The following is a 23,087-nucleotide window of genomic DNA, read 5'->3' as shown; positions in this document are numbered from 1 at the left end:
ACATTTAATGGGACAAATGGTTTCAAAATTTCACCAAATGCATGATTGAAAAAAGATTTATAACCTCTCTGTTTAACATTATTTGTGTCAGGAATTTTGAAAATGAGACGTGTAGTAGCTATTTACAACTACAGCTTTTTTTCTGGGAAATTTGAAATAATCTATTGCCACATCAGTTTAATTTTTTTGCTCTTCAAGTTGTGTACACTATATTGTCTAATCTCTGTTCCATACCTCTATGTTTTTTCAGACCGGGCCCCCCAGATCTTGGACTTAGATAGTAATTTGGAGTGGAATCTGAACTCCAGCCCTCAAATCTTTTGTTCAGCCACAGGAAACCCCCTGCCCAGCCACAACAGCATTGAGCTGCGGAAGTTGGATAGCACTGTGCTCAAGGTAGATGGACCAATAGTTGGGCTGGGCATTATATATAGATATTATATTGGTATCAGTAGATATGGTCTTAGATTCTGGATCCGTATATTGTAAGTGTTGTCTTCTCCTGGTTTTAAAGGCTACATGACATTAAAGTGATGTGATTTTCTGAGTTTACCAGACTGTTCTAGCTGTTCTATTATTTGCCTCTAACCACGTAATCATTAAATCCACATTACTAATAATTAATTATTAAAAATCTCAACCCTGCAATATTGATATGGAGGTAGGCCATTTAAACAAAAAATATAGTGATATTTCATTTTCTCCATATCGCCCAGCTCTGCATGCAACATTCCTGCCAAGACAACTTACATTAAGCCTGAATTAACATTATAAAAACACACAGGTTGGATAAAAATAAAGTCAATGTAGTCGGGCAGAGATTACATACAAGTCCTTGCAAGGGAGGATTGCAAGAAAGATTTATTATATTACTGTTTGTTTATTGTAGATTATGAATAACATGTCACCACATTAAACAAGTCAGCAAGATTTGCATTTCTGTTTGGGTACAGATTAAAAAAACACAAGATGCAACATGTTAATTAATGAGCTTTGCAAGTGCTGATAGGCAGATGTTTACAACTTTAGGGAGACCTAGGCTAACTCTTCCCTGTCATTTTGTAAAGCTAAGCTAATCATCTCCTGGTTGTAGCTCCATAATTAACACACAGACATGAGCTCAGCATCAGCTAGAAAGCAAATGAGCTCATTTACGAAATATCAAACTATGCGTTTAAATGTGTAAAATGTAATCACCCTAATAATCGTTAATAAAAAATAAAATAAAATGCAGTTTGTGTACCTCTGGTAACATTGTCAGGTGCCATGAATAAAGTTAGATTGTACTGTGCCTTTAAGATTGGGCTGACACTTACAAGGTTGAGTCAAGCTCGGAGGAAGTTAACAACACAATGGGCTGACCAGATAAGGCTGTATCACTCCACAGTGCAGCAGTTACCACGTGTTGCCTATAAGTAACATGTTCAAATTCTGTGTTATTTTTTCTGTGCTGTTTCCTTGATAATAGAGGCAATCTGATAAAGAATTGTCCCAAAACTTCCCGCAGGAATAGAGGCATTTATGGAAGGATGTTCTTAGCACCAATCCAGGCAGCAGCAAACATAGGCACAGGAAATGGAAATGTAGTTTTCATCTTGCATTGAGTTATATTGTGTGTTTTACTCTCAGGCCTCTCACACTGTCATGGACTCAAATAAGAGTACAGCCCTGTTTAAGATCCCTCGTCTGACTGCTCAACAAGGAGGGTTATGGGAGTGCAGGGTTTCCACCAATGGCGGCCAGGACTCCCGCAAGTTCATCCTCACCATTAAAGGTCTGTGTGTGGTTTCTTTACAGTCAAATTTCCAGTATGCAGACAAAAAACACATATAAATTTTTAAATCTCTGCTGTGTCCACTCAGAGCCCCCTGTGCCCACTACTGCTCCCAAACTGCTGGATAAAAAGAGTAAGCAGCTGCAGGTGATGCCGATAGAATCCCACAGAGGAGATGGCCCCATTGTCTCCACCAGGCTCCTCTACAAGCCTGTGGAGAACGGAGACTCTTGGTCCTCCATTATAGGTAAGATATCATTCAGGGGTGTCAGCCTTTTTCGCACACAGCCATTTTACACGGAGAGCTCACGCTATAGGGCCGCTATGATGTCCCTTCTGTACTTCTTTGCATTTTTACACAGAGTCAATCAATGGTGGAATAATACCACTCCAGTGCGTGATTTTAGACAGCATACCAGCATCATGGAAGCAAAAGAGGCATGACGGGTGTAACGTGTAATACAACAACATCTGCCTTTAGTGTGACATATAACATATGTATCTGCGGTGCTTTATAAGCCACAAGTATGGCATAACATGAAAATGGCAATTATTCACTCCCATCCCTCTTATATGGCAGTTTGTGCTAGGAGGGTAAGGAGCTCCCAAAATCTCAATGTTTCCTCAGTTCGTGGACATTTTTGACGGCTGTTTTTCTTTGAGTAAGCTGCCGTCATAGGGTCACACCCATGCCATCTGTGGTCCCATCCTGTTGGCTATCCCTTTACACTGTCAGCACCGTTACTGTCTCTGTTGCTTGCTAAAGAGCAAGACACCTCTGCCCCCCCATTCTACAATTTAACTTTTATACAAAACAGCGAAGCAGGATATCGGCATGACATTCTCACCTTGAACAGAGAGCCACACTGCCAGAAGTATATTTTTGGCTTTCATCAGCAAAGAAAACATGGAATCACCAGGAATCTCCATTGTTTCATCACATTATAAGATAAGCCAAGGTTATGATGTATTACCTAAAGTTACAGAATAAAACAAATCATTGCTTTTTGCTTTCATAATAATACAACTAATTTTACATGGAAATGCAGGCACAAATGAACCAAAATTAATACTTATTATAAATATCTTATTTCATCTAAAACACACTGCAAGTTCTAACTCATCATATAACTAACAAAAAAGAGTAACCTACTTTATGTGGGTATACTTATATATTCTATGTACTTAATAATAATACTTTTATAAATGTAAGTTTTAAGGAAAATGCTATCCACACTTTCTGAGGTAAAACCATAGATAAAATCTTATGCAATCACCATTATGTGCATCCACTTTCTTCCAGTTTATAGTGACAAAGAGTCCATCACGCTGATGAATCTGCAGCCCTCAACCCGCTACCGCGTCCGTGTCCAGCTGAGTCGTCCTGGGGAAGGCGGAGAGGGCGCCCCAGGGCCAGAGGCCATCATGGAGACTGACTGTCCTGGTAAGACCCCAACTGGGATCAGACACATTTTTATATTTAAGTCTTGCCTGGGAACAAATGTCTATGGTCTTGCCCACATAACCTAAGCAAGCACAATTATCATGTGTCTGGTTAGACTAATAGTTTGCTGAGCAGTGGTTTTCCCAGGCCTTAAAGAGCCTGTTGTATTTTCCCCAGTGAGCATATGTATGTGATGACTCGAGTAACGGACAAATATAGAAAGATACCAGTGGGCTGAAATGGTGTGTGGGCACTTATTTGCTAAGATGAAAACACTCTGGGATCGAAACTACAATTTAAACAAAAAAAAAACAACTGTGTTGTCAGTCATCTAGTAGGAATCACAAAACAGTGGATAACAAGAACCTGCACTAAAGTGTCATGGATTTGATTTTATCTGTGATTGTGGTGTAGAGGGAGAGAATATCTGAATGTGTGAGTACAGAAAAGCTTATGAAAAAAAAACAGAATTAGGACAGCAATTGTTTGGATTGTCCTAGTTTCATACTTCTATTTAGTCTTTGGCAATATGTGGTTAGACCCATGTGTGACATGGAACACATTTTATTTGTTATAAGGGAGTGTTGGTCTCTTGCACAAGCACATGCCTTTGAGAAGGACCACACAACACTGAAAAGTTGTGTAAAATATGGCATATGATAACGACAAAATTTGCATAGACAAATCCTGTATTGATGCTGGCCATTCATCCATTGGGTGCTGTGTCCTATAATGTACAATTGACCAAAATGCAAGTAAACCACTATGACAGGTTGTGGGTTTCATCACAGAGCTCAGTGTCCCAATTTATCACTACACACCAACTGTATACAGCATGGGTCTTCAACAGGGAGCCCGGGACCCCTAGAGGGTCCTCAGAGTTACTGAAGGGGGCTGTCAAGTTATTAATAGATTTTTTTTTTAAATTTCTTTTCAAAAACTAAAATGTGTCTGGAAATTAACATTAATGCAAATCCAAAAAGAAATTCTATCTTTGTGATAGTGGAGTTTCCTCTCTCACCTTCCTGAGAAGCAAATACGGGTCAAGACTTCACCCTGAAGCTGATGTGGCCCCCTGCCCGACAACCACGATCTGCCCAGTTTATTTTGCAATGCAATTTTATAACCTACTACATATAATATATGTAGTAGGTGGTCACTGCTCCATCTCTCTTTCAGCTAGGCTCCTGGCCCTGAAAAATGTTGAACACCACTCATGTACAGTGTGTGTATATATATATATATATATATATATATATACTAATCTTTATAGTACACTGTTTTTGCAGCTAGTATACACAACATATTTAACAATTTTATACTAAGGAATAAGGAAATATGAATGAAACATGCATCCATGCACTCAAATCTGTGTAAAAATCTTATTCATATGTCAAACAAAAAGGGAGTTACACAATACTTGCACAGCTGGACATCAATCATATTGCAAAAGAATGGCTTTGGGGCACAGATATGCAGTCACATTCAGATCTCCAACCAAACTGCATTTCTTTGGACTGTGGGAGGAAACCAGAGCACCCTTATGAAAACCACATGAACTACAGGAGTGAATTCACAAAGAACTACAGTCAAGATTTGAAGCTAGTACCTTGTTGTGAGCTATCAGTTCTAACTGCTGTGTGGCAGCCAGTTGACATATAAATTGAGATAACCATCCAATTCCCTTCAAAATACTTTATCCATCCTTTAGGGGGCAATTTAAGGGACTTGTTACTGACGTAATGAGAGAGATTCACAAGGAGCTGTTAGCACCCCCAGCTCATCCTGTGTTCTCTGTCGCTGCAGAGCCCACAGTTCAACCTGAGATTGACATCAGCTCGGTGGAAGGCCGCAATGCCACCGTACGCTGGCGACTGCCCGCCAACAATGGCGTTAATGCCGACACAGCAAGTGGCTTTTTAGTGCAGCTCATCGGCCCCCACAGTGAGAAACTACTGGAGGAGACCACCCTGCTCACTGTGCTCTCCACAAAGTTCCACAACCTGGAGTACCAGCAAGACTACACCGTGGTGGTGTGCCTCATCAACTGTGGCAGCAAGGGGCCGCTCTCCAAACCCTACCACTTCCGCATCAACAGCCAGGGTAAATAGAAACTGATGTTAATAAGCTGCAAGGAGAGGTCCATCTAAATGTCGCAGGGTTTTCAATGCAGTTTATAATACCCTTCCAGTGCTGAGTGGCAAAGCAGGATGTATAACACAATATACAACACAGGCTCACATGTATTTTATTTTCATTGTAAATATACAAGCTAATAAATGGGATTAGATTTTCTTTAACGACTCTAGAAAAGAGTATGTTTTGTGCTTGCTAGTTGCTTGGTGACTCTCTCCCTGCCCACAAACTTTACTGAGTTAAGGAAAAGTTCCACAATAGTTGGCAATGAGTGGAGATCAACAAGTTTGAAAAAATCTATTCAGCTAAACAACAATGAAAGTTAAAGCCATGTCTTTTGTATTAAAGCTTTCCAGAGCAGATGTTTTCAGAGGTGTGGACTCGAGTCACATGACTTGAACTCGAGTCAAACAAAAACAAAAGACTTGTTACTCAACTTGGACTTTTACATAAATGACTTGTGACTTGTGACTTTCTAGTCAAAACACTAACGTTTTGACAAGAAATTACTACATGATACCTTTCCCCAAACCCAGAGATTAAAGGTCTGGTGTGTAGGATTTTATGGCATCTGGTGGTGAGGTTGCAGTTTGCAAGCAACTGAAACTTCTCATGTGTGCCAAGCATGTTGCTGAACAACAGTTGCCAACATGAAAACGTGAAAATGTTAAAACACAAATGGCCGAATCAAGAGCCAGTGTTTGGTTTGTTTTTTCTGGGCTACTATAGAAACATGGCAGACTCTGTGGAATAGACCCGCTCCATATGTAGATGTGAACAGCTCATTATATGGTAACAAAAAACACAATGACTCTTGTTTTCAGTTGATTATAAACAAATAAAAAACAGTTGCGAATATTGTATTCCATGTCTTTCAATTGATGCCCCTAAATCCCTTACACTGAACCGCTAAGAAGTAAGTTATTTAAAAAATATGCTAGCCATCAGTTCATAACATTTCATTTCCTGAATCAGCAAACAGTATTTATCCCCAGCAAGTCAACACTGAGAGTAAAGACAATTTCATTTGCATAGTAAAACTATGCAATGGACAAGAAAAAACTAATTTTAGTATGCAAAACAAGTGGGTTGAAATTAGACACGGAGACGCAACAACTTCCAACTTCATTCGACAATTGAAGTCGCACAAAGAAGGCTAAGTTAGGGCTGACTTAGTAATAAAATATCATGAGATAAGATAACAGCTAAGTAACTTTTTAACAAACTTGTTTGAACAAATAAAGATAAATTTTAAAAAACTATTAATGATTGTTTTAAATTTAAAATATTATGGTTAAATGGCATTATAGTTAGTGAGGAGCACATCATGACTTGTTTACAACTTGAAACTCAAAGTTTAAGACTTAGGACTTGCGGTTTTGACTTGGGAAGTGACTACAGACTTGCCTGTCATGACGGAATTTGAGTTCAAAGATTTGAGACCTAGTTTTACAGTATCACTGTTGATTGCGATTAACTCTGATGGTTGCTCTGTGTCTCAGGTCCGTCATCCCCACGCAACGTCGAGGCCCAGGCCCTGTCTGTGTCAGCCATCCAGGTGAGGTGGCAGCCTCCTGAAGATCCCAATGGAGGCATAATTAAATACATCATAGAGTACCAGCCGGTCGGCCTGGGGAGTCCTCACCCTTGGGTGGACACAGACGATGGAAACAAGACCACCAAAGATGTGACAGCACTCAACGACAGTACACTGTACCAGTTCAGAGTGAGAGCTTTCTCCAAAGTGCCGGGAGAGTGGAGCAAGTTTGTTCAGGCGATGACACAAGGGGATGGTGAGTTGGAGGTTATCGTCTGCTTGCCCAACTTTATCTGCATTACTACAACTGACATGTTGATAAAAGATTAATTCAAGCTTTCATGACAGCTTTCTAGTTATAAAAGATTTGAGACCTACATATGGGATGTCAGATCAGGAAAGTTACAATAAGCTTTGTTCTTGCAAGTATCTGCCGATGCCAAGTCCCAACTTGTATTTACCTGGATAATACAGCTGCAAAATTCACGTCAAGTGCTTTAAGTTATTCAAATCAATCCAGTGTGTACGCTTGACAATTTAATAACTCTGCAGTGCAATACAAGAAAAAATGTCTGCATCCAAATAGTTCCAGTTTTAGTTTTACAAAGTGAACAAACTAACAATATTCTTACATGGATCTTATCATAATTCCACTTGTTGCAGCATTTTTTTTCCAATGATAAATAATAATAATAATAATAACAATAAAGTGAACAAATTAAAATGTGTCCTCAGAAATTGCTCTCAAAACAACCTAGTGCAGCATTGCAATACAAGTACAGAACACTACAAATGAGTAATATAATCACATCCACTTTGAAGTGGTGCGATAGCTGAACAAGTCACAACAAATAAAAATAGGTCACAATTCCGCTTATTACAGCATTATAGAAAAACTGCTACACCACTTTAAGTGGAATTGAAATTATTGTTGTTCATTTTTAGTAAACTTGTTTAAGTTGAACAAGAAAAAAAAAACTCAGTTTCTACTTAATGGAGTAGCAGCATTACAATTAAAAAAAAATATCTGCCACAAATCGTGTTCTGCATTTACGGCCGACAGAAAACAAAGAATCGGGAAGGGCGAATGCTCAAAATAACCAATCCCAATCGATTAAAGAAATGCATTAATCAGGCTTAATACTGATCCTTCTGATTCGATCGGGACATCCATACCTTGTTGTAAGCCTTTCCTCTTTGGGTTGGCTCACAAGGGCTGCAAAAAATGTAAAATTTCTGTTTTACTTCAATGAGTAATCTTTTCAAAATGAATGAGTAAATAATCCAGTGCACTGGCAAAAATCAAAGACTTTTTACAGTCTCTTGGACATACTTTTATTTTCCCTTTAAGCTAAAAGTAGCTCCCAGTGGAAAATTTCCCCACTACTGTACTTGCAGCCAATATCGGGGTTTTCCCAGGTGGCGCCTAAGAGGACCACCCACACAGTGACAGGGATTTACTCTGGATAATAATACATAGACAGCCCATTAATCTTCACTGTCTGAAAATCATCTCCGTCTCCCTACTTGGTTTTTCTCTCCATCCTCCACCCTGCCCCTCTGTCCTCCTTCTCCATCTCTCCCCCTTCTGCCAAACAGGCCTTCAGAATTTAACCCCGACCACCCAGGGTGTGGCTGGGAGGCCTGCTGGGGACAGTTACCAACTGTTGGTGGCAGTGGTTGGCTCAGTAACTGTCACCTGTGTGACTATCCTGCTTGCACTGTTGGCTCTTTTCTTTATCCGCAAGACACTGCTCAACCGTCGGCGTACATTCACCTACCAGTCTGGATCGGTAAGGACCTGAATTTTGAAAAACTGAGAGATTTATTGATTCCTGGTTGCGAACACAAGTAATCTTACAGAGCCCAAATGTGTTTTTGGAAAATCTTAGAGAATTTAAATATATGTGCATACATTACCGGGCTGTTTATACCCCCAGGGTGAGGAGACTATTCTGCAGTTTAACTCAGGAACTCTGACGCTGACACGGAGGCCCAAGCCAACGCCAGAACCCCTCACTTATCCGATCCTGGAGTGGGAGGACATAAAGTTTGAAGATGTCATTGGAGAAGGCAACTTTGGCCAGGTGTTTAAGCTCTTAATGTACTCTCTGAATATTTTAAATTTCCCCTGCACTAAAAAAATGTGTTTTTCTTATATTTATGTCTCCTGAAATGACCTTGACTATCCTGACTTGTATCTATGCAAAGTTCTTCACTTTAGAGGTGTTTTCCTCATTGCACTACCAAAGAAGGCAATGTCTCTGCACTTCCCTAAATATGAGATTCAGACATACCCCTGTAAGCTAGATAAGATAAGCTATGTCCCTTAAGCCCAGATCAGACCAAAACTTTGCTACAAGATGAAACCTTTATAGACTGTTGCAAAGAAAAATTGCAGTGGTGTGGACTGACCCATCTGCGCTTGACTTAAGCTGGCTGATGGTGTCACCTGCATCCCAGCTTGTCAAATTGCCAGCAGCTGGTTTTAGAAAGTAATGCACATCAGCTATTTCAACTACGGGTCGACTAAAATTAGTTTTTCAGGGAAAATACCGATATTTGGAATCAATATGCATTTGCAATGAAAATGAAAATCTTTCTACCAATACTTAGAATAAGTATAGAATAGAATAATTTGGAATATAGCAAACTCCGACACAAAACTTTGTTTGAATGCCTTTGGCAAATGTTTAATCAGAACTGAGACTTTCGGGCCCAATAATTGGCCAGGTCAATAATCTGTTGACCCCTAGATTCAACAGCCAAGTCCGCGGCCAAGTCAGTAAACTGTCCACAGATAGCCTTTTCACTTGCTGTGTTATTCTCTGACAAGGTTCTACAACCACCAACGCTGTGTCAGCCACTGCCAGTGAGCCTTCAAGCTAACAAACAGCATAAACAAATACAAGACTGTATTTAGACTTACCATTCTGATATGACTGCATGCCAACGATTTCAGTGCACAACAGACTCCTCATCTGAGTCTGTGTCTGACTGAGGCAAAAACATGTATGGCTGAATCTCTCTGATATTTCCTCTAACGCTAATGCTAGTCATCTTGGTGTGCACTGCTGTTTTACCTGTCAACCTAGCATGAGCAGAGTTTGAGAAAGCCAAAAGCAAGTGAGCCCCAACACAAATGGTGGTGGATTTGTTTTTTAAAGTATTTTCTGGGAAAACCATGTTAAACTAAACTCTTGCTTTGACTCAAAAAGATGTAGCAGGGTTTTTTTTAATTACATTGAAAAAATGTAGATATAATAAAGTATATCTACCTTGTTGCTTTTACCTTAAACTAAATATAGTATATAGGCTACTTAAAAACATGTGTGGAGGGTAACTTGAAATGTTTCTCCTTTGACATGCTTTTCTACACTGGATTAAACATTCAATCTAACAACTGTATCAATACCAGGTCATCAAAGCCATGATCAAGAAAGATGGCAACAAAATGAGCGCAGCCATCAAGATGCTAAAAGGTAACTTTGGCATACATTTATGCAAGCACTCACAAAAAATACAGATACTGTACATGCATCACACACAAATACACAGAAAATATTTCCCAGGTGTGGTGCATTTTCTGACTGATGTGAAAATTTCGTTTCAAAGATGCCAAGCTGCTTTGCTTGCACTTTGTCTAACGATGCTGTGCACACTGATCTTCCTGCAGAGTTTGCCTCAGAGAATGACCACAGAGACTTTGCGGGGGAGCTGGAGGTGCTGTGCAAACTAGGCCAGCATCCCAACATCATCAACCTAATAGGAGCTTGTGAAAACAGAGGTAAGTGAGTGACACCTAGTGGCTGTTATGGATATTGATTAGCCTTTGAGTCTTTGCTCTTAGAGAAAAACTGATGCATAATGCTGTTTTTGGCAGGGAAAGGGATTTATAAGTTGCATAAATCTATAGGTTGCTGGGTGCAAAATTACAAAAGCTATATAAATGTTATTTTACCTTGCTTATCTGGGTTCTATGCCTTAAAAATATATTGGTCAGCTCTGGCCAACATTCAGATTCTGCAGGACACTACTTATATGACAGAATAATATACTTGGAGAAATGTACAAAGTGATCCAGTTAACGGAATTCACTATAGTGTACACAGTCTCTAATATTTGTTATATATCACAGCATCTTTTTTTTCTTGTCTGGAAGAAAACGTGACATGGAAATTTGAAATTTGACGTTATTCATTTTTGGTTATTTTTGTTACTCGGCTACAAGTAGAAATATGCAACCTTCAGTAGACCATACAAAATACACAGAAAAATACTATACATACAATGCTTTGATCTCTTGGGAGTAGAAGTGACTGTAAATTAATGGACTTCTGAGCTGAACTTTTTATATTGTATCACGTTCAATCCAAACAATAATGTTTTCTTACTTTTACAAGAAAACGAAAAAGGACAAGACAATGACCAACAAAAACTAAAACAATGCCACACATACAACATTTGAAAATACAATCCTGACACTACATTGAAGTATTAGACCACATGATTGAAGAATAGTAAAGTAATGACAACAATAGCAAATTGTAAGGCCTTAATTGTTTTTCTTTAATATTTCCATTACTTGTTCAATCATACCCCTATTTATCACACCGTTTTCTGCATGCGGTTTGGAATGTTTGTGACTCGACGGTTTAAATATTGCCTGCTTCACAGACAAAAAAACTGTACCAAAATTAATTGTAGGAGACTCTGCCAGGGGTCCACAACCCCTCCTGCCAAGCTTTGTTGGATCTCTTGATTATAAAATAGAAAATGAAAGTCTGGAGTTTTAATAAGAAATAGGCTATTGTGTCATCAACAAAATTAATTTACAATTAATTTGTAATCCATCCAACCCAAATAATGTCATTCATAGGCTTTCAGTAAGAGGCAAATTGTTTATATTTCATGATGGAATGGAACGCCATGATATGGAACATAAAGGATCGAGTGTAAAATGGAGGAAGAAGAGGAAGGAAGTATGAGGGGAAGAAAGGAAGGAAGGAAGAATTGTGGCGCGAAAGAGGGAAGAAAGAAAAGCAGACTCATAACTTAAGATGGGAAAACAAAGAAGGAAAGAGATCAAGAAGAAAGACATGCTTTCAAAGAGTCATTTTTCTGTGACGTACAATTTGCATGTGCCCTTCCTGTACTGCCGCTCTCATTTCACCCAAGCTGTTCAAATATCTTGTTTCAACAGAGAAAGTGGCTTTCAGTGGTAGCACTAGATGTTACCCAGTTGCTGTTTTTGGCAGTTGGGAAGTTTTCTAATTTTTTTTTCAGATTATAAGCGTATATTTAGTTTATCCTTTCAGCATATGTCAGTAATTTAAAAAAGGGAAAGATATATGATGTTTTTAGCTCAACGCTAACATAAAACACACAAGCACATACACACACACACACACGCACACACATCTTTCCTACTGAATATAGGAAAGCACAATGATACATATTTCACTGTGCTAATGTGCTTGTTTTGTTTCATTTTGAGCAAAGAAAACTGATTCTGCAGGAAACACAGCATGTCCTGGTTAACATAACCTTTTGTAGCTGAGAAGGAACATAATTGTATTATGTTCCAGGTCTTTGACCATTCTGTCCATCGCCCTGTTACTCTTTCCTTCCACATATGGTTTTAACTAATTGTGTTGGCACTCTCTGCTCCTGGTGAAATCAGCATGAAACCCTTCCAACAAGCACAAATGCCTCATGACCTGTAAGAACTCTGGTTTTGGCTGGAAGCCGCCATCTATTAACAAAGCCTCAAGCATCCGGTCGATGTCCGTGAGGATTTCATGAAAGGTCTGGTTTATCTCTGTCTGGTTTTAGACAGAACTGTTGAAGGCCCAGCCCCTTACCAGCTGTCGCTGGGTGTCCTCGTGGCCGGTTGCAGGTGCAGCCAAGCTCATAGTCACAACTTATGCAGACAGAAAATGAAATGTTTATTTGCAGCAGCCTTAACTCTATTAATCACCATCATACATTGTGTATGCCCCAAAGTGAGTGCAACACATCAAAGATGAATAAGGGACATTTGTGGCACATTTGTCAGGCGTCCAGTGGTGGAAGAAGCTATCAGGTCCTTTACTTAGGTAAAAGTACTAATACCACCCTGTGAAAATACACTGTTACAAGTAAAAGCCCTTAATTTAAAATGTTACTTTAGTAAAAGTAAGAAAGTATCATCAAAAAAAATGTACTTAAAGTATTATATGCAAAAGTACCCTGTACAGAAAAATCTAAGAAAGAAAACAAAAAATGACAAAATTATAAAGACTTAGAAAAAAACACACTAAAAACTTAATTATAAACATTTTTAAAAAATTATAAAATTATAAAAAAGAAAAAACACCCCCCCCCAAAAAAAGACAGAAAAAAAAGCCCAAATAAATGTTTATCAAAACAGTCGCCAATTAATTTTATGACAGCCAGTTAATTAATTAATCAATTCATGGTTTCAGTTGTACTTGCATAAACAGTTTGGTTATTTGTTTATTAAGAAACATTACATTTTATAAAGTCTTCTTATATTTTTTTTAATGGAAAAAATCTGTAAAGTAATTAAAGCTTTCAGATGAATGTAGTGAAGTAAAACGTACAATATTCCTCTGAAATGTAGTGGAGTAAAAGTACAAAGTTACATGAAAAGAAAATACTCAAGTAAAGTACAAGTACCTCAAATTTGTACTTAACTACAGTACTTGAGTAAATGTACTTAGTTACATCCCACTTCCCACCACTGACCCTGTCCATACAGGATTTTATATAACAGATTAACTTTTCTTCTATGTTACTCCCTCTCTGTGTTCTCCAGGTTACCTGTACATAGCCATCGAATACGCTCCCTATGGTAACCTTCTAGACTTTCTGAGAAAGAGTCGAGTGTTGGAGACCGATCCTGCCTTCGCCAAGGAACATGGCACCGCTTCCACTCTCACCTCCCAGCAGCTGCTGCAGTTTGCTGTAGATGTGGCAACAGGGATGCACTACCTAAGTGACAAACAGGTGAGAGGAGAAAGAACGTGTATGTGGGAGGATGCTTGTAATTGTTTTGGGGTTTTTTTACCTCTCATAGCAGGCTTTTCATCAAGTTGCCCCATGACAGTTGATACTGAGAAAGTATTTAAATGACTTAAATTATTTAAAAAAAAAAGTTAACTGAATTATTTGCAAAGATTTGATAAAAATACTAATTTGGCACAAGAGTAACAATGTTGGAAAACCTATCTATTTCTTACTAATTGAGACACGATCAAAATAATACACAAACTACCCTAATTACCTAATAAGTATTGTACTTTGGTGTATTTTGGTGATGATGTAATAAAGATGACAGCATTACAAGTTCAGTGATTGAAATGAAGCTGCAATAAATTAGCTATTCATTTTAAATGTTGCATCATATGCCCATTTCAAGTAATAACTAAAAGGTCAATTATGTAATTGTGTTACATTACTCAAGACATTATTATATTAGAAGCTTGTTTATACCTTTAACCATGTAGGGTATTTTATGATGCTTGCTTGAGCTATTAAATCATCCAGATCCAGATATGAAATATTCAGAAACTACGCTGTCTTTAAGAAACATTTAAAAAAAAAAAAAAATCCTTTTCAATATACTATACATTGGCTCATCATAAAAACATGTCGAAGCTATACTTAAAATAACACAACAAAAATACATGAAAAATGAAGAAAATGTTTAATTACGCTACAAAGATATAATTTCTGTTCAACCACATACTCATTATGTTTCTGTGAAATGATTCATGCATTAAGCCCAATGTTTATTATAAGTAGTAAAGCATCTCCTCTTCTCCAATCTCTTGGCTCTAGTTCATCCACAGGGATTTGGCAGCCAGGAACGTCCTTGTAGGGGACAGCCTTGTGGCAAAGATAGCAGACTTTGGCCTGTCCCGTGGAGAGGAAGTTTACGTTAAGAAGACAATGGTGAGTGGTGAGGTCATTAACTGTTGTACTTTTTTCAGACAAACAGCCAGCAGAGGGCACTAGTTGTTTGCAAGGTATTCCATGTGTTTCCACTTTAACTAATGCTATTGACATCAGCTGCCATTACATCGATTGTTATATTGTGCACATTCCCCACATGTTGAAGACAATTACTCAGAGGTCTTCTGTGAAATAGAGGAAGACTAATCAGTTGCACAGACAAACTGCAACAGACATTTAACAGTAGGTATGTTTGAAACCAAAGTGCAATATCGTCTGTCAGTCAATTTGTTGTGTGCTGCACAACTGTTACTGCATTATCAGTATATCATGTGAAAAAGACCCGAACTGCAATGATTAATCAGTTGATTGTCTACTATTAAATTAATTGGCAGCTATTTTAACCCCTTTGAAACCTGAGCAAATTGACTTGATTTCTTTTAAAATCACAGGAAGAAAGCAATGAGCAACTTTTGAAGAAATTACCTCAGAATTTCCAAGAAATTAGTAAAAAGTACAAAAAAATATGTGTAATTTTGGGGAAAAAAAGATAAGTAAATTGAAAAAAACAAGCAAACAAGTACATGACCTAGAAAAAGTTCTTAATAATGGATTAATCGGTTTGAATAATTAAAAAATAATAAAGGCAAAAATTCTCATATTCCAGCCTTATTTGGGAAACAACTTTTTGTTTTCTTTTTTTTTAACCTTTATCTTACCTTTTGTTTGACCAAATAATGAATCAAAAGATTATCGTCAGTTAAACAGTTGTTTGTTGCAGTCTCTTATTATTTTAATAACTTATTTTAAAGAATAATTACTGACTGCTAGAAAGATTTATTGCAAGCTGAAAATTATTAACTGGTATGTCCAATTAAATGTCCAAGGTTTCGTTTTATAAATTTTATTTGTTTTTTTTGTTTGTTTGTTTTTTTGTTGTTTTTTTATTACAGACAGTAAATGAGAGATTCTGATTATATATGTAAATACCTTCAACTGCAGCATTTTGTGTGCAGTAATAGTACTGTGGTTTACTTATTTACCTGTATCTTTATTTATTCTTTTTTTATTTTATTTTTTAATATCCACAATCAGACTCCACGTGTTAGCATGGCAGAAAGTGTCACATAAATCTGTTTGGCTTTCAGGGGAGGCTGCCTGTACGCTGGATGGCCATTGAGTCCTTGAACTACAGCGTGTACACGACCAAGAGTGATGTGTGAGTTAACAGTTTAGCTTTTCAACTAACTATATTCCTGACTTAAACTAATGCACTCACTGCAGCACTTGGGGTTTTTCAAGGCAGGCAATGCTCACATTTTTTTCTACACAGGAGCTTCAATTATGTCTGCATTAAATTGCTACACTAAAAATGCAAAAAGAAAAAAAATTGGGGCATATTGAGTGACATGGCATGCCGCTGACTTTGCAAACAAATCATCCCCCTGTCGCTGGCAGAGTGATAAGGGTGTGTTGTGTAACTGATAAGCCCAACCAGGAAGCTTTGGGTACACCTTAGCAGACAGGCTGAGACGTTGGTCTGTCAACTGAAGCCTATTTATACACAGTGGAGACTGAGCTTGAAGAACGAGGGACAGCTAACGGAAGAAGTGTGAAGACTGCCTGTGTGGTCAGAAAGAGTCGTAAACAATGGCAAGAGAAACAAGTGGGAGACGCAGAGCAAGATCTTAAAGCTAGAGGACATTTTAAAAATAGACTAAGACACCAACAAAACAATCAACACTTGCCTCCTCATGTAATCTACCACAAAGTTGTGTAACAGTTGCAACAAGTGGTTTTTCTCATGAATTATGTTGCTAATCAGATCTCAGGCAAGACGAAGGTTTCATGTTGTTGAGACACTTGGTGGTTCTTATCAGTTTCCGCATTTTGAAGTAAATATGCATTTTAAGCATTAAAATAAAATGGAATCATTGTATTTCCATGCACATTGATTTAGTTATAGAAATGTCCAAATGGGGTCTGCATTTTCCCATGCAATGCTTTGTGAAGTAAAGTAAATTAAAAATCTGGACAATTTACACACAGTAGCAGCCTTTCTAGTTTCATAATACATGCAATTTAATGGATTAAAAATATTTAATCATTTATTGTATACGTAGATTAGCAGGTATGAAATAATGCTAGTTTCTTAGCGTGAAGTAAATGATGATATTCAGGTGTGACTAATAAAACTCTTAGATTTTCTTTCTATGTTTCTCCTTATTTACAAACATTTCTGTCCTTGCATCTCGTAGGTGGTCTTTTGGTGTTCTTCTCTGGGAAATTGTAAGCTTGGGTAAGTAAAAACTCAGTCAAACAAGATGGCAAGGATCCTCACTATTGCTTGACCCACAATCACTATCAACATGTTAAATGTATTTTTCTCCGTCTTGTGTGTTTGTGCTTCAGGTGGCACACCGTATTGTGGTATGACGTGCGCAGAGCTTTATGAAAAACTGCCACAAGGCTACAGGATGGAGAAACCCAAAAACTGTGATGATGAGGTGTAAGTAGCTGATGAGTAGCTAATTCCGTCTTTCGTTCCTCCGTCCTTCCCAATTCATCAATGTCTCTTCCTATGTCCAGCTATGAGCTGATGAAGCAGTGCTGGAGGGATCGGCCCTATGAGAGACCCCCTTTCTCCCAAATCTCTGTCCAGCTCAACAGGATGCAGGAGGCCAGGAAGGTAATGCTGCATTCACACAATGTCAGCAGAGAAAGAGGGATAGGGAAATGTCGTGCTGGTAGTCAGTGGGAGAGTGGGGCAGGTCATGCCTTTGCCATCCTGGGAAAACAAAGAAATACACAGTAGGGGAACTGAAAATGATTATTCATTTTCAGTTCTACTGAAAATACCATATGAAATGCCGCCACCATTGCTATTTTTGCCATGAACTTAGAATTAACAGCGTGATAACCTACATGAGTGTTGCCATGTTTGTGGTTTACATTACACAAATCCAAAAGTACATTACAGCCTGAGTTATTCTCCATTAACGCACATTTTACATAGGCAAATATGTAAACAAAAATGTTCCTGACATAGCAGGTTGTCCATTCAAATGAGTGATTAAAAAACAAGTACAATTGACTGTAGACACAGATGGAGCCATCATACCTCTAGCGTACCTGCCTAATACCCTGACATTTTGATTGTGTTTTAAAATCTTAAATTACAAGCTTCTCTCCATTTCCCAGGCTTACGTGAACATGGCTCTCTTTGAGAACTTCACCTACGCTGGGATAGACGCCACAGCCGAGGAGGCCTGACTACCAGCCCCCCCAGACCCTACCATGCCATGTAGCTCCAAGAGGAAAACCCGAGGATGGTCGCCACGTTACTGCCGCCACCCTGCACCTCAACGTAGAGACAGGAGGACCAGGCGCTCTTCCAAAACCACCCAGCTATAGACGGAGGACTGTGAAAGGACACTTTGTGGAGGTCCTCTTTGTAAAAAGAGATGAGAAGTATCGCTGGGCATTGGATTTAGAGATGCAATTGCTTCTGACCTTTCTGGAAATTCTGACCCCTTACTAGAAAAAATAAGACACAGCAGATAAAAAGACACAACATTGACAACTTTTACAGAAGTTACAATGGTGGACCCTTTTTTTTCTGAATTTTGAGGGGAAGATGCAAATAAGGAGCTATGTGACTTGCTGAAACACCACAGGGTCTGTGGGGTGTCGACGCTGGACTTTATTTTCCCTCCATTGCTGTAAATGGAAAGGAAATCTTTTCATGAAGATGAAATTAAAAGGACACAGTTTGGATCGCAAATATTCAGGTTCTCAGACTGTGAAAAAAAAGGATGAAAGACATACAATGTAGCACTTAAAACCAGCCTCATTTATGCCATCTGTGTCTTTTATTGTTTGCCTCTCACTGCCATGTGAATGTAACTACTACTGTATATATTTTGTCTCTCTTTACAGGTATTAAAGCCTCCTATTCGAAAGTAGCCAGAGTTTAGGACTAATGTAAATGCATTAGGGCTGTCAGCGTTGGCACGTAAACCACGATGCAATTAAAGCCCATACATAATGCGTTTTTTGTAATCTCGTTAATACCTGGCTGACAATAAGCTGTAAAGGGCTGCATTTTAAAGCAAAAGCTATGATACTTCTATAATATGAAACTAGACCTGGGGAATCCAGGGGTACCAAACATGTCATGCTAGCTTCTTGGGAAGGGGCAAAATTTTGGCGATGGAAAAACGGCATGGCCATTTCACAGGAGTCCCTTGATTTCTCTATTCCAGATATCTGAATGAAAATGGGTTTGTTGTAATTTGATTGCTGATCAAAACAATCTGGTAAGAATTGCTTAGCCTTGTCAATATGGACTTCATAACGGTTTGGTAATGCAAAATAATTGACTGTCAAAACATGTAATAAAAAAAAAAAAAGAATCCCAATTAACAGTTGAAACTCTGCAATTTATCACAATTTGAGAAATGAATCATTTGACAGCCCTAAAATGCATTGCAGATGGATGCTCCTTGTGTTGCACGCAAAGTTCCAAAACACAGTAACTGTTATAGAAAATAGATAGAAAATGCTAGTAATAGAGGGCAAATACCAGCTATCAACACTATAGTTTACCTTTTACACTACCTATCACAATGTATGGTAATATATCTATTATATAAGAATGTACAGTATGTTTTCATAAACTGGTTCCTTGAATAAAGGTTTTGCATATGGTGACTGGAGTCCAGTTTCCAGCTATAAACTGCAGTTTCCGTGACACTGAGGATGTTGACTTTGGTAAATACTATTGTGTTTTTGTTGTTGTTGTTGCTGGCCTGCTTAATAGTGACCATGGTGGAAACCACAGGCTGGCTGCTGGGGGCCCAAGTGTCCTCGGAGAGTTCAGGAACACTGATCTCCCCTGCTGCACTGAGCTGATCTGTCACTGAGTTTCCTCCACAAACCAACCGCAGGCATAGAACTGTCCGTCAAACACGGTGTCAGTGGGCCAGCTTCCTGAGGACTCCCACACAAAGACACCCACTATACAGCAACACAAATGTGTAATAAGGGAACAAGAGCATCATGAAATTTATTTTTATCCCCCATCTGACAGAGAGCTAAACAATTATTTTGAGTATAAAACACTAGCTCTATAGGCACCACTGTAACCCCATTTATGAACTCAGCATTTTGTTCCTTAGCCTATTCCTAGATTTGGAAACATAGTGATATGGAAAGGCAAATATATGGAAAAATTTCAAATTAATTTGACCTGTGTTTAAATTGCTAAATCAAGGGAAAAAATAACAAACCAATAATTCCATTTATATTTTTGTGTAGTGTAGCCACTCAGTCTGTAGATATGTTGGATTTCAATTTTGATTTTTCCACTATTTAAATCACAAAAATCCTTTTAAAGAGACCCTATTGAAATGTGTGCTTTGTATTTGTAGTTTGCCAAACAACTTTAAGACCAAACAACTTTGGCGGATTAAAACTAAATATACCAGAATATCAATAGGAACTTCTAAAATCAAGTATATTTAGTGTGGTTGACATATTTGGAAGCATGTATGTAAAGTTACATATGGTCTATGCATAGCTTTAACATTGTCATGAACAGCTAATGGAGATACACAGAAGAGGATTAGGCCCACATGTGAAAAATATATATGACATCTGAGATTATAGTCAGAATACTGACCATTCTGACTTCATTCCCACCATTTCAAGAGTTTATGCAGAATCCAGAAAGTAAAGTTCCCAGAACAAAGGGAATTCTGGAAAATCTGACTTTAACTCCATTATTATAAACTCTGTTGTAACCTTCAAACTTTACCTTCAAAGACTCCTGTTCAGTCTTAAATGACTGGATTGGTATCCAGTGGTCCTCCTTGAATTATGAGATTACTAGCATTTAGTCCAAACTCATCAAGCCCAAATATCAACACAAAGATGTCTCAGTCTCTTCTGAAATATAAAATAAAAAATGACATCATTGTTTAAGTGAGTCATCTATTGCCAATCTTGTTTGCAGTGTTGTGAATGGCTGTTTGGCTCAGTAGGCTTATTGTTTTAGAAACCTTATCAGTTCTAACAGAAAAAACATCCAAAAAAATTATGCATAACCTGTTTACAAAGAACAGTTTCATCAAACCCCGAAGCCCCAGCCATCAAAGCTCCAGTATGTTGACAGACTAGAGATTGTATCACCCTGTGGCATGCACCCATCTGCAGAAAAATATGTTTTCCTGGTACCTGGTTTTGTAACGCTGCAGTGAAATGGTTACATCTCTGGTCTGTGCTGCAAGATAGAGGCTGAAGATAAGGCGTCTGCCACTTACATTTACTGTCATTAATGATTAAGCTGACTAATTATGTTTGAATAATAATCATTATAAGTCTGTGAAATGGGCTAATTTGAAAAACAAAATAATTTGGTTTTTGGCCATGTCATATTTTGACATTTTATTCCATTCTATAGTTTGGCATTTTCAGTCATTTTTTCAACATGCTATATTATGGTGTTTTTGGCCCTTTTTGTAACATTCTACACAATGGCATTTTTCAGCATTTTATTTTATGCTGTTTTCAGCGGTTATTTTGGCCATGGCATATTTTGATGATTTTTTGCTATACAGTAGTTTGCCATTTTCTGTCATTATTTCAACATGATATATTTTGGGGGTTTTGGTGTTTTTTGCAACAGTATATGCTATGGCATGTCTCTACACTCTATTTCATAAATTTTTCAGCTGTTTTAAGGACATGTCATGTTTTGACATTTTTAGCCTTGCCTTTTTTGTCATTTTTTCAACATGCTATGTCATGGTGGTTTTGGCCATCACTGCAACATTCTATGCTATTGTGTGTTTTGACACAGTATTTTATGCTGTTTTGAGGTATTTTCAGCTGTTTTCTTCACGTCATATTTTCACATTTTTGGTCAGCCTTGCCTTCTCGCTTGTTTTTTCAGCATGTAATATTATGATGTTTTGTTTGGGTTTTTTTGCCGTTTTTGCAACATTCGCTATGGCGTGTCTTGGCAAGCTATTTTAGGCTGTTTGAGTTGTTTTCAGCTGGTTTTGCGACATGTCATATTTTGAAATTTTTAGCAATATGGTATCCTTCCCTTTTTGGGTCATTTTTTCAACATGCATTATTATGTTGTTTTTAGCCCTTTGTCCAGCTTTCTATGATATGGCATGTATTGACAGAGTATTTCATACTAATTTGAAGTGTTTTACGGCTGTTTTTGGGACATGTCATATTTTGACATTTTTAGTCAAACTATAGCCTTGCCTTTTTGGTCATTTTTTCAATATGCATTATTATTGTATTATTGGTTGTTTTTGCAACATTCTATGCTATGGTGTGTATTGACAGAATAATTTATGCTGTTTTGAGGTGTTTTCAACTGTTTTTGGGACATGCAATATTTTGACATTTTTGCCTGATTATCGACTATTATCGTCTCTTTAGCCATTTTTGAAACAAACTATGCTATGGCATGTCTGGGCATGGTATTTTGTTGTGTTTCGAAGTGTTTTCAGCTGTTTTTGGGACATGTCATTTTTTGACATTTTTGCCTTAGTATAGCCTTGCCTTTTTGGTCATTTTTTATACATGCACTACTATGGTGTTTTTGGCCATTTTTGCAACAAACTATGCAATGGCATGTCTGGGCATGGTATTTTATGCTGTTTTTAGTTGTTTTCAGCCATTTTTGTGACATGTCATTTTTTGACATATTTGCCTTACTATAGCCTTGCCTTTTTAGTCATTTTTTCAACATGCATTATTATGGTGTTTTTGGTCGTTTCTGCAGCAAACTATGTTATGGCGTGTCTCTGCATGCAATGTTATGCTGTTTTGAGTGGTTATCAGCTGTTTTTACGAAATGTCATTTCTTGACATTTTGGCCTTACTTATGGCCTTGCCTTTTTGCTCATGTTTTTTCAACATACATCATTATTGTCTTTTTGGCCGTTTTTGCAACAAACTACGCTATGGCATGTCGCGGCATGGTATTTTGTTGTGTTTTGAAGAGTTTTCAGCTGTTTTTGGGACATGTCATTTTTTGACATTTTTGCCTTACTATAGTCTTGCTTTTAAGTCATTTTTTTTCAACATGCACTATTATGGTGTTTTTGGCTGTTTTTGAAACAAACTATGCTATGGCGTGTCTCTGCACGCTATTTCATGCTGTTTTGAGATATTTTCAGCTGTTTTTATGACACGCATTTTTTTGACATTTT

At 37.9% G+C, this 23,087-nt stretch overlaps 1 protein-coding gene across 3 annotated transcripts in view; it reads left to right on the top strand.

Moving 5' to 3' along the window:
* tie1 (tyrosine kinase with immunoglobulin-like and EGF-like domains 1) overlaps nucleotides 1-19,130 on the top strand; it is a 49,045-nt gene extending 29,915 nt beyond the window's left edge. For 2 of the 3 annotated variants that reach the window (XM_042514527.1, XM_042514520.1), the window contains exons 8-24: nucleotides 251-396; nucleotides 1,630-1,774; nucleotides 1,863-2,021; nucleotides 3,078-3,218; nucleotides 5,025-5,321; nucleotides 6,857-7,147; nucleotides 8,491-8,684; nucleotides 8,832-8,978; nucleotides 10,310-10,373; nucleotides 10,568-10,678; nucleotides 13,712-13,902; nucleotides 14,737-14,850; nucleotides 15,999-16,069; nucleotides 17,109-17,149; nucleotides 17,263-17,359; nucleotides 17,440-17,539; nucleotides 18,052-19,130. In XM_042514527.1, coding sequence (XP_042370461.1) covers nucleotides 251-396; nucleotides 1,630-1,774; nucleotides 1,863-2,021; nucleotides 3,078-3,218; nucleotides 5,025-5,321; nucleotides 6,857-7,147; nucleotides 8,491-8,684; nucleotides 8,832-8,978; nucleotides 10,310-10,373; nucleotides 10,568-10,678; nucleotides 13,712-13,902; nucleotides 14,737-14,850; nucleotides 15,999-16,069; nucleotides 17,109-17,149; nucleotides 17,263-17,359; nucleotides 17,440-17,539; nucleotides 18,052-18,123 — 2,381 coding nt within the window. In that variant the 3' untranslated portion in view covers nucleotides 18,124-19,130. The remainder of the gene's footprint in view (nucleotides 1-250; nucleotides 397-1,629; nucleotides 1,775-1,862; nucleotides 2,022-3,077; nucleotides 3,219-5,024; nucleotides 5,322-6,856; nucleotides 7,148-8,490; nucleotides 8,685-8,831; nucleotides 8,979-10,309; nucleotides 10,374-10,567; nucleotides 10,679-13,711; nucleotides 13,903-14,736; nucleotides 14,851-15,998; nucleotides 16,070-17,108; nucleotides 17,150-17,262; nucleotides 17,360-17,439; nucleotides 17,540-18,051) is intronic. The other variant, XM_042514533.1, reaches the window with a different exon arrangement.
* Nucleotides 19,131-23,087: the final 3,957 nt, after the last annotated feature.

Source organism: Plectropomus leopardus, chromosome 3, assembly GCF_008729295.1.
Source record: "Plectropomus leopardus isolate mb chromosome 3, YSFRI_Pleo_2.0, whole genome shotgun sequence".
In the NCBI taxonomy this organism is placed as follows: domain Eukaryota; kingdom Metazoa; phylum Chordata; class Actinopteri; order Perciformes; family Serranidae; genus Plectropomus; species Plectropomus leopardus.
Note: the sequence above shows the minus strand (reverse complement) of the source record. Positions and strands in the feature narration are given on the sequence as shown.